At 36.5% G+C, this 12322-nt stretch overlaps 1 protein-coding gene across 2 annotated transcripts in view; it reads left to right on the forward strand.

The window, feature by feature from the left end:
- Positions 1-199: 199 nt before the first annotated feature.
- The window catches only part of SLC25A40 (solute carrier family 25, member 40), a 28441-nt gene continuing 16318 nt past the window's right edge, over positions 200-12322 (forward strand). The window contains exons 1-7 of one of the 2 annotated variants that reach the window (XM_009330537.1): positions 200-213; positions 1230-1348; positions 3410-3469; positions 4652-4758; positions 6778-6845; positions 8555-8679; positions 9968-10141. In XM_009330537.1, the coding sequence (XP_009328812.1) occupies positions 1255-1348; positions 3410-3469; positions 4652-4758; positions 6778-6845; positions 8555-8679; positions 9968-10141 (628 nt within the window). In that variant the 5' untranslated portion in view covers positions 200-213; positions 1230-1254. Of the gene's footprint in view, positions 214-574; positions 611-1229; positions 1349-3409; positions 3470-4651; positions 4759-6777; positions 6846-8554; positions 8680-9967; positions 10142-12322 lie in introns of those variants that run through there. The other variant, XM_009330538.1, reaches the window with a different exon arrangement.

The following is a 12322-nucleotide window of genomic DNA, read 5'->3' on the forward strand; positions in this document are numbered from 1 at the left end:
CTTAACCGGGTTCAGCGCCTCCCGCCCCGGAGGCTCCCCCCCCTCCACCCCGGGGCATTCCCTCGCTCAAGGGCAGGTCAGATCGCTGGCCCAGCTCGGGGCACGACTTCACGATCTGCGGCTGTCCCGCGACTTGCGGGCTGTGGCAAGCGGCTGGGGGGCCTGGCGGAGGATGCTCGGCTTTTTTTATCGCGGAAGGCTTTGCCTTCGGAGGTCACAACCCGGTTGTTGCTTATAAACGTATTATATATGCTATTCAGGAAAGTAGTTCCGTTATAAAATAAGTTAAAAATATATTAACAAAAGACAACCCCCCCCCCAATTACTAGTTGTTAGCATCTGAGAAGCGAATCTTGCTTTATGCAGCTTAATCTTTCTTTTATTTGAAACTTAGAAATAGCAAAATGTAATGTTCCTATAGAGCAAATAAAAAGCTTAGATCAATGTAAACTAATAAAGTCACGACTGCACTTATGCACGGCATGCATTTTGAAAGATGCCTTTATTTGGGGATTTTATGTCGTGAAATGTTTTTATTAATTTATTATTTTCTCCTGTCCTAGCTAGTTGCAGATACTGGCAATATATAAGCTCCTCATTTTTAGATACTGTGAGTACGTTCCTAAGGTATTGTAACTTTGCCTATGCAGCTATACAGCAGGATTTGTTCAAGGAATTAATATTTAATAGTAGCATTAAAACTAGTTATTCACTGTTTATTGCACGAGGAGTCTGCCAGGGGATGTAGTCATCACTAGTAGGCTGTGACTGTGGATCAACCGGGAGACCTCTCTGGATTTTCTCACAGGAATGACAGAAGCAAGAGGAGGGCTAGATGAATCATTCTGCTGTGCTACAGTTTATGCGCCGCAGGCTGGGAATTTATCTTTGTACAGATTATTTACATGCTCCTAAACCCTTTGTTGCAGCAAGAGGTGATACATATTAAATATTTAATGTGGTTTACAAAAAATATAAACATTGTAATTCATGTAAGAAGGATTTGAAAGATTTATTGTCATTTAGAAAATTTGAATTATTTACAAAACATGGCACAAATACTCCCATTTCAAAAAATTATGGAGATGCTTGTATACAAGTAGAAAACTAGTATTTACATTATTACTGCTTATACATAATGTATTAATGAAAATTTAAAATATTTTTTCCTTTCATTTTCTGCTAGTTTTGAACATAGTCTTGCAATATGTTTTTCTATTCCTTAACAGGTTTTTCTTCTCCAGGGATAAAGCCATGGCTGAAATGAGTGATAGCAGCTTAGATAAAACAACCGTTATTCAGCAAGCAATAGCCTCTTGTTGTGGAGCTGTAATTACATCGTTATTTGGTAAGGCAAACTATCAAGCTTGCCACAGAGAGAATCTCTGCAAAGTGATTACTCTTCAGTTTGACTCAGCATGATGTCTGCATATATATGGTTTATAAATTTCCACTAATATGTTCAACAAGAACATATGTGTTGGGATTGTTTTCTCATAATTTTTTGTATTTTAACAAATGTGGTTAATTGAAATCTTTCCTGTCCCTGATAATCTTTAACCATTTCTGAAAATAAGAATAATTTTTAACTTTTCATTTCTATGTCTTTTTTCCTCTAGGTGTAGTAGTTCATTGCTTGCTTTCTGCAAGAAACAAAATTAATAATAAAAATCAATTTCCATACTTCCTGCTGCTTAAAAAGAGGTTTTTAAATAAAAGTCTACTTTACAGTACAAGACACAAATCCTGCAAGGCTGGCCCGTGTGAGATGTCCCCTTCATGTTACCACTTCAGTAGTAACATTAATTTATTCTGCTGTGATGTCTTACACTATCAAAGCCTTTTATTGGGGGCGGTGCCCCTAAACATTGCTTTTAAGGATAGCTTTTTGTTAACCTTTTAAACTTCTGGATAGTCTGTGGAATTCATCTTCCGCTTCATAATCAGTCATCTCGGTCAGGACCTCCTTTCCCATGCGTACCTAAGGAGGCATTGGTTGGTTACATTCAGCACTTCATATTCCTTGCAGCTCTCCACGCTCATTAGCTTATACTTTGCATTTTAGTTACTTTTTGGCTTAAGCTAGCCTTTGGTTCTGACTTTTAACATGGATTATGCTACAGGGAAATGTGCAATTTTCCAAGCATGATTTTTCCCCCGCAAAATTTCCAAATTTTTACAAAATAGGATCTTACCAGGAACCTGTAAAATTCATAGTCTTTTTAGTCTGTCTTTATATCATGTGTCCTGTGATGTTAGGTAAAGTAGCAAGCAAAGCTGCATCAATCTGTGGAATTCCCAAGATGGATTCCAACTGTGTGTACATAAGATTCTAGTACAGCGTAAGGTGTTGGTATTTGAGACCTCAAGAGGTATAGGAGACCGGCTCCTTTCTGAAGTGGCAGCTGGGAGATGAGGCAGAATATGTGTGAGTGGCTAAAATGCTACTAGATGCCAAATTTTAAGCAACTGAATTGAGCTGCAGGAGTCACATTTAGATCCCTACATTTAGATACGGAAATGTGAGCCAAGTAGTCAACCTCCTGTTAGTCAACTGAGAGGCATCAATAGAGAGCTAAGGTGTGACTCAGTTGCCTGTGCATAGGAACGTGTCCAGTGAGACGCATGCTAGAGTATTGACTTAGCCTCTAACTGCTGCTTAGTAAAGATGTAGGTCCTGTGTCATTTCTGCCAACTGTCTAGGTATTTTGGATACCTTAGAGACTCAGATGGCACTAGCTGCTTGTATGTAGGCAACTGAATCGTGCCCTCAGTCAATAGTCCAGCTGACCAGCCACTGTAGTGTTCAGCATGTCTAGGCCTGTAATAATTGTAAGGGGTGGAGGGGAAGCAATGAAATGTTCACTAAACCTTCAGTTACTTTTCAACAGCTCTAAAGATTTAGATCTTGCCTGCACACAGCAAAGAAGGAAAGTACATCATGAGTTTAACGTTTTTCTTTTGAATGTCGCTATTATGGTCAGTTTATTGAAAAAGAATAAACACATGAAAAATACTGTAATATTTTACATGCTTGAGGCCAAAATCTGATCTCATATGCCTTGTGGTATACCACTTTTAAAAGGTTAGCAGCAGAGCATAATAGCACAAGTTTTAGCACTTTCAGACAAGATGACACGATGTTTTTTGGATGAGCTTTGTGTATCTCTAATATTTGTTGTCTGTGCAACTGTTATGAAATTAGAAAAGATACATATGGTCACTTGCAAAGGATACAGGATTTGTAGTTCTCCTTCTTTCCTCTGTCTGATTACGTTGTAAAAGAGGTCTTTTTTTTTTCCCTCTGGGGAAAAAAAAAAGTCGTAGAAGTCATGGTGAGGCATCTGTACACTTCTACATTTTTAGGGCATGCAGGGTGTTTCTAAATGACTTATTTGTTTCATTTTAGTAACTCCTCTTGATGTTATCAAAACTCGACTGCAAGCCCAAAGCAATCCTTTCCCCAAAGGTAAATAAATGTGTACTGTAATGGAGGACACAGTTTGCTTTTTGCTGTTGCCTTTAGCTGATAGTTATCATAATGCTGAGCTACAGAATGTTTTCCTTTGTTTCTCAATAATTATGTTTGTTTCTTCAGCGTGGTGGGGGGGGGGAAAGCAACACAGCAGTATATACTGAAATTGCTAAAGAAAGAAAGTGCCAGTGAATAGACACAGTGGGAAAAAAAACCCATAAATACATACCATTTTAAATAGGTTTTTTTCTGTCTTCCTTAGTATTTTCAGTGTGGCAGAAGGTACAACTATTACTGGGCTGAGTTTAAGAAAAAAAGAAAGCTATTAATAAATAACTAAATATTTCCTCAGAGGGCTTATGTGATCAAAGTTCGTCTCCTCCAGAATCCAAAGACTTTTTCAAAAGAGTAGTAAGTCTTACCTAAGTCACTTGTCAGTTGGGTTCTAAATAGATGAAGACATTGTGCACTCAGAGATATGCCAATGAGTCCTACTATTTAGTTGTAATTAATAAATGAGATTTAAAAGGAAATGAGATGACTGGTGTGGAAGTTCTGTGTTGTATGTGGAGATAAATATTTGCAGTCACACTTGCTGTAAATCAGGAAAAATACTTGTGCCTTCTATCCTGGTTTTTTAGCGAATTCTAAACCCTACAGAAATCTGAAAATATGAAGCTCAAAGTATGTTTTTATACTGGCAATAATATTTTATCAAACAGGTTCAAAGTACATGATGTAGAAGAAATCAAAAACAAGTAGAGAGGATGTTCTAGTATAAATACAGTCTAACCTAAGAGATAATACCTTCACTTGTAATGTGGATGCTGAGGCTACTTAATAAAAGATTTAAGAGTAAAAGATGTTCACATAGTTACATACAATAGTGACATTCAGGTCCTGTGTTGTTTTTAGCCTTCAACAGATGGTAGTATAGCATAAACACATCTCCTGGAGCCTGTGAGGGCAGTTTCATTTAGTCTGGCACTCTGAGGAGTACATTTGTTCCCTCTTTCCTTTTACCTATTTTGTTGCCATTGACTTACCAAGATTATTTTGCTCCTTTTTGTCTAACCAGAAATAAATCTATGTTGCCATTATATCCAATTTGAAATTGCTGCTGAGTAAGAACAATCTTACAAGCATTAACTATATTCTTATACACCATTTTATTAGGAAAGTGTTTTGTATACTCGAATGGCCTTATGGATCATATATGTGTTTGTGAGAATGGGGACAGCAAAGCCTGGTATAAAAAAACTGGGCATTTCAAAGGAACATTGGTAAGAACATTTTATATTTATATAAAACTGTACATTGAAAACATTTTAAAATGCCATACTGTAAATTTATTGTTTTTTTTTAAGTTCTGGTAGAATCTGTTATCATTTGAGAGGGTGTTCGTGTGATTACACTGTGTAATTTGTATGGTGATTAATGATACCTTCTACTTTCTACAAGAAAATACATATTCCTTCCTTTAAGACGAACAAGGGGGCAGCTGCAACCACTTTCCTCACAGGATACTGGCTCTATGGTTTTATTTTCCCCACTTGAGCTATATTAGCAATAGTTGCTGATTGCAGGTACTGATTTTCTGTACCTGCTTACCTCTGTTCAGTCCACAGATCTGCCAGTATGCTCCTGAGCTGAACTAACAACGCAGATAGTGTTTTAAAGTTAAGTTCATGTGTCAGGTTCTGGATCCACTGAAACTTGTAGGACTAGTGTTTTACCCAGACATTTGAAGCAGACTTGCTGTCGGACACTGTGATGCTGCTTCATTAATCAAGATTTTGTTTAACTCTGCCATTAAATTACACTTGATCAAGGATTTTTCAGAATTAAACTTTTGAGAAGAATGAAATGCCCATGCAAGAGGTTTCTTGAGCAGTTTTACAGTGTTACTTTAAAAAAAATTAATATCTTCATAAGTTTGAATTTTTCAATTAACTTTACCATAACATTTTTAGAAAGTCACTTAGTTTTCTAATTGACATGATTTTATGCCCATTTTTGCTGTGACAAGGTAATTCATGAAGAAGAATGACTATCATATCATTGAATCTCCTTTCATTTTTTTAAAAAAACAGTGCTGGAAACTATGCAGTAAAGAAAATTGTAGTGGACATGATAGGTTGCCAGTGATAGGACTGTACACGTTTTGCTGTATTTGTTCATATAATTAGGTATATAAGTATGCTGCTCAGTCACTGGATTTAGTTACGTCCTTTCTCCAGTCTTTTATCTGTACCTTCCTGGATTGTAAATTTGCTGAAGCTGGATTTGTAAACATATAAACTAACTAGTACAGAATATATTTAGAGAAAACATAAAATACTAGCATGCCATTTTCTGTCTTTTTTTTTTTCCTCTTAAGTGTCTTTTTTGTCAAATTGTGTTAGGACCTTTTAGGGTTTCTTGACTCCCTCTCAAAGCTCCATTTTTTCAAGTCAGGCTTGTTTTAATAAATCATGTCTCTGTTTTCCCCAACTTTTTACCTCAGTGGATCTGTCCATCAAGGCTGCCTACTCTAAAGCTATTTGCCTTTTTCTTCCTGTGAGTCCTCTTTGTGGTTTGTCAGGCTCTGTATCTTTTGAGGCCATGTGATAATGTCTGGTCTTGAGCATATTCTAATCCATCAAATCTCAACCTCGTCCCCCAAATGTTTAAGAAAATCAGGTATCCTAATATTCGGGAGTTTGTCTTTTTGATGGTGATTTCAGCTGAATGACCTTCAAGGTTTAGTGTTCCTCTGCAGTCAGTGGTCAGGGAAATATATGTGACAGCTGTGATATTAATTGTAAGCTTCCAAGTATATAGTATAGTGTACATACATTGCACATTTGTTGTCACATTGTTGTCAGAGGAAGCAAGTATTCAAGAATTGTTGAGACTTACTTGCTATTTCATGTCTCGAATGTTTGTATGTATTATAAAAATATTTTAGTGGATTATTTTGGGGAAGTTTCCACAAGTTACTACTGTGCTGTATTAGTTCTAAAAATAACTTACTCACAGGGCTGTCAGTTACTCATAGAAATTTACTACTTTGGTCTTTTAAAGATGGAAGGAAATTCTTAAATTCAATCACAAATATTTCTTTTCAGCTCAGTGGAACTATTTGTATTATTAAATATGACAGCTAGCGTAAGCAATTACAAAATTGGGATCTTACAATGATAAGCCATTTTAGAAACATAATTTTTAACACATTGATTTTGTGTTCTGCCAACTAAAATATCTTACTGAGTACAAAAGTTTGGAGCTAATTATTGCTCTTTGCCTGGTTGTATTTTTAGGATGCATTTGTGAAAATTATTCAAATAGAGGGAATTAAATCACTGTGGAGTGGACTTCCCCCAACACTGTAAGTTGAATGTTCTTTTTTTGGTAATGTGTTATGAATTCTCGTTAAAAAGATTACTTCATTATTTAGACAAATTAGTATGTTTCTTTTGTAAGTGATTTTAAAAATTTGGTAAATTCTGAAGTTACAGATAATGATGTAATCAGTTTGATCAGAAACATCTAGAGACAGTACAATTTTTGCCAGATCTTGAGATTTCTCCTTGCAACTTCTTTGATATATTCTCAATAGTTAAGCAGGAAGATCAGACTTTTCATTCTGCCTTTCAGAGGTTGTATCCTTACTGTAACTGTCCCCTTGATAGCATCATCAAATCATAGGGTTGAATGTGATTGTTAGAGAGTGCTAGTCTTTGATAGCTATTTGCTATCCTAGCTTGTTACTAATGACTTGCAATAAGCAACACAGCTGTTTCCACAGACACTCTAGTGTTGCACCTCATTACCCTTACTTAAATGTTTTTTAAACATCTAACTAGAATCTTCTTTATTCCAAAGAACTTTATTGGTTTTTATCCTATTCAACTTTGCCATGGAAAACAGATCATTCATTTTCTCTCTACAAGAGGAATTTACGTATTTAAACACTGTTATCAAACCTCCTCCTTGTCTTCTCTTTAGGCTAAACAGCACCAAAGTGTTTTATCTTTTTATTCATATTAACATGGTACAGATAGTAATTAAGACCTCTATAATTATGTCCTCCTCCATAAACAATCCAATAAAGTGGTCAAATCTAACATGTATGTTAAAGTTGTATCTTGTAAGACGGGAAGTGTTGCCCAGTGGGAAAGCACTGGCACACTTTTGATTTGCACACAGTGCTCAGTATACAGGCAGAAAAAAGCAAAGCATGGTGGAGCTCAGGCCTTGTTATTCATCCTGGAGCATGTGGCCATTTCAATATATAAACCTTTAGGACCTAACCAAACTAAGAGGTCTGTATTTCAGCCAAGACAGTTTTTTCTTCAACATATGTTCTGTACTCCAGCAGAGAAGAACCAGCTTCTTGACTAGAGAGAGGTACACGGGTTTTGAAAGAAGATCTAAACTATGGCTTGTTGGTTTTCGAAGCATGACAGTCTTCGCTGTTTTTTGGTAATGGTGGTATGTGCTGTACTGGCACAGACAAAACACAGAAATATAATTGCCATTTTATAGTAAGATATGGTGCTTTACCCCTACACTGAATGATTATAGATCTAGCTGTTTTTGCTATAGTCTGTACTATGCTGGAATGGAAAAAGCTTATATTTACCCACTCCGCATTGTCTTTCAAGTAATGCGAATCGTAAGTGTTGATTAAGATAGAGAAAATACTCTTCAGTTGTTAAATGAATAAAAAATTAAGGTTAGCAGCTACTTCCACAATGTTTTGTTTGCTTGCTTCATATTCAGATCTTTCAATTCCATTATCAAAACAGTTCCAAAGCTGATATGAAATAAATTTTGACTGAGATAATCCACCATCATTTTAGTTATAGTTTTTCCTAATGGAATGAAAAACTGGAAAACTGGGAAATCTGTGAATATGAAACTCTGAACTAGAGGCAGTGAATCGAAGCCATGGGATTAATGCTTTTTCTTCATCCATAACACACAGCTGGAGATTTAACTTTTCCTTATTTGAGCAAACTATCCATACAAGATGGTTGACTTCATGCTCCTGCTTTCCTTGTATTAATTTAGATTCTCTCTTTTATATTTTAGAATAATGGCACTTCCTACCACAGTAATCTATTTTACCTGCTATGACCAACTGAGTGAAGCTCTGAAATCTGGACTAGGAAAGGATGATGAACACATTCCAGTTCTTGCAGGTTCCTTAAGCAGATGTAAGTTGTCATCTGTTTAAAGAGAAAACTGAAATAAAATACCTGATGCTGTTTTCTTGTCTTTGTTTTGTTGTTTTGTTTTTAAAGTAAATTTGCTGTGGCTTTAAATGAGGGATAATATTACGTGGAGCTGAGCATAGGAAGGAATACTGTAATTACCCAGTATTTCTTGGGCAATGTAACCCTCTAACCTGGAATAAGGTGATTTATTTTTGCTGTTACACTTTCACTACATTTGTAATTTGCTCAAAATTCTATAGTTCTAGACTTCTACCAAGGACAGTTTAGTTTAAGTCTGTTCTGTCATGAATCTAATAATAAACATCATTATTTTCTATAATGGAAGCTACACAGGTAATTACAAGGAAGATGAAAATTGGACTTGTACTGGTTTTACTGCTGTATGATATAAAGGGACTGAATTTGTTTTTATATCTTCTTACTTTGTTTATCCTTTCCTCATCTATTTTTGTAGAAGTAGCTCAGGTCATATATTTTTGGGCTGTCATAGAAGGCTGAGGATGTAGTTCCGTATTCTACTTGTGACAGCTATGAGGGGGACTGGAAGACTAGTGGAAAAAGAATTGTTACTCTGTGGTGATGTGGCAAATTGTTCTTATTAGGCTGCTCCAGATTTTAAATTCACATGCCAAAGAAACCTTATCCCAGCAACAGGAGAAAAGTTTTTGGGTCTAGTAAAATCATTGAAGTCTGTTACATGTGTGATGGGAGTTTGTTAGTGAGTGGTGACTCACTGATCTTTGCATGAGATGCAAGAGAGTTACTTTATCAGATACAGAATGCCTGCTAAATATTCTTGATAGTTTAAAATAAGAATGGCAAAGTTGCTTAGAAATCAATAAATGCTTAATCTCTAACCATCATTTTTAATCCTTAACAAAAAAAAACCCCAAACCCCAAGCTCACTTTCTTCAAGTTACACATAAAAATGGTAATTATTGAAAGTAATCTTTATATGTACTTGAGATTTTCAGCCTATTTATGTAACAAATCTGAAAATGAGGATTCTTAACATGTTACATGGATTATAACATGCCAGTATTGAAAAAAGGTAGGTAGCTTGTGTGCCAGGGAAGTTTAGGTACTGTGAATAGATATGGTATTCTTATCTGGAAAGGAAACTTATTTGGGGAATTATTTCAAGGAAAATGGAAGAGTTGAAAGGAATCAAATATATAAAGCAAGATGACACCTGACTGTAATGTTCAGGAAGTGTTACTAGTAAATGGTGATTTTTAAAAAAAGCCCACATTTTTCTCATTTGCAGTTGGTTCAGTTACTGTAGTGAGCCCCCTGGAGCTGATCAGAACTCGAATGCAGTATCGCAAGTTGTCCTACAAGCAACTGTACACGTGCGTCAGCAGTAAAGTGGCTATAGATGGATGGTTTTCCCTGTGGAGGGGCTGGACTTCTACTGTTCTGAGAGATGTACCTTTCTCAGGTAGGGTTTATTTTATGTGCAAGTTTGTGTTATGTCAGAAGATCTGTTTATGTGTAGCTTTGTTAGACTTTGTGTTTCTAGATGATTTTAATGGTTAGCTTCAAGAATGACTGAGATTTACTTGTTCTCTTTTGTGTGGTTTTATTTATAAATACTTTGAAGACCTGATTTTTTCCTCCCATTTTGTTTGTGGATACCAGCTAGGATTCATTGTTACATTCCCTTTCTCTGTATTTAGACTGTTTTCTTCTCGTCTTTAGCTTATGCAATGACCATTTTTGAAGACTTTCAGGAGGAAATTTTCTTTGTGATAGGTATAGTGGCTATTTCCTTATAGGGAAACATGCTGTATCTAAGTGTTCTGATGCTTAAGTTTGAAAACATGTACAAAGAGAGAGTGACACAGTGTCTTCAGGAATTTTTGTTAGCAAGATGAATGAGTTTGTATAACTGCTCCAAAAACCATGAAGCTAGAGTACCACTCGTTAGCAAAGCTCCAAAGCTGAAAGTCCAGAAGAAGAAAAGTCTGATACAGAGCATAGCTAGTCCTAGGACTATTCTTTAAGACAACAAGGACAGAGGAGATCATGCTTTCTCCCTTTTTGTCACACCTCTGCTATGTTTTGAGCTAGAGGTAATTGGATGAGACTGCTAAAGGACAGTTTTCCCACTTGTTAATGCCAGTGGTGAGAGCCCCTGTCTCTTTGAGGCACATTGTTGTCACAACGTGTTCTTTAGCACTTGTGGATCATCAGATACCAATTGTCCTTGAAGCAGTTTCTGTTCTTCGGATAGTACCGGGAATAATACCTTTGAACACCTTATGTTGGCCCAGAAAAATGCTTAAAACCTATTTTTGGAGGCAGAGAACCCTTGAAGTATTTGACCTCCTATCTTTGTTCTCCTACTTCATTCTTAAGATAATCTGACATCTAATTTAATTTGTGGTTCCAAACAGTCTAGTGACTCTTACGGGATTTGAGCACATTTAGATATGCACCTGGAGTAAATTTTTAATTGGCTGTGAACCAAACCAATGCATGGTAAGCAGGAGTGATTAAGATATTTAGTTAAAAATTGCATTTAGTAGTTAAATGAGTTAACAGAACTAAGTTATTTCAGCTGTTTTCTTTTCAGAATGAATAATAATCAGTTTTCTTTCACTTTGCTACTAGTAGATGTTTGAAGAACGTGGTTGGACTGTATTTCCTGCTTAAGGATCCTGTTCCTTGCTGGGACTTAATTTAGCCTTCTGTGATAGGGAAGGCTTCTGAACCTATGGCAACATGCTTTCTCTAAGGCTAAAGATAACTGGCAGAATTCATATGAACCTTTTGCCCGAAGTGCTCCTGTTCAATATTTATTTTTTAATTTACTCATTTTTCTCTCTGCCAAATGCATCTTTCTCTTAGGCTGTTCTGCTAAGCCTTGTAAGGGAACTCTAAACTTCTTCGTCTAATTCCTGTTGTCTGATTTCAAGTAGAGACTCTTGTTCTCTTACTGATTTTTGTCTGTAGCAATGTGGCAGGAGCTAGTGATCTTCCTACCCTCTTCTTGGTTCTCTCGGAATTAAATTTTACACTCTGTCCCCCAGATGAGTATGAGGCAGTCCTGAGCAACACGTTTTTGTAGAATTAGTGAGATCTATGAGGTGTGTGAAATATGCCTGAAAACATAGCAAATAATTAGAAGCCTACATTTTGATTTCTGTGAAATTGAATTTTAAAAAATCAGTTATGTGAGTTTTGTAGTGCTTGGATGTCCTGGTTTTGGCTGGGATAGACTTAATTTTCTTCCTAGTAGCTGGTATAGTGCTGTGTTATGGATTTAACATGAGAATAATGTGATAACACACTGACATTTTAGTTGTTGCTGAGCAGTGTTTGTACTAAGTCAAAGACTTTTCAGCTTCCCATACTCTGCCAGCGAGGAGGTGCACAAGAAGCTGGGAGGGGGCACAGCCAGGACGGCTGACCCCAACTGTCCAAAGGGATATTCCATACCATACGTCATCATGCTCAGTATATAAGCTGGGAGGAGTTGGCTGGGGGGCAACAAGCACTGCTCGGGGACTGACTGGGCATTGGTTGGCAGGTAGTGAGCAGTTGCAGAATTTCTTTTTTTCTTTCCCTGGGTTTTTGTTTTTCTCTGTCTCTCTTGTTTTACTTTCCATTACAATTT

Source organism: Pygoscelis adeliae, unplaced genomic scaffold (assembly GCF_000699105.1).
Source record: "Pygoscelis adeliae isolate BGI_AS28 unplaced genomic scaffold, ASM69910v1 Scaffold27, whole genome shotgun sequence".
Taxonomy (NCBI): Eukaryota; Metazoa; Chordata; class Aves; order Sphenisciformes; family Spheniscidae; genus Pygoscelis; species Pygoscelis adeliae.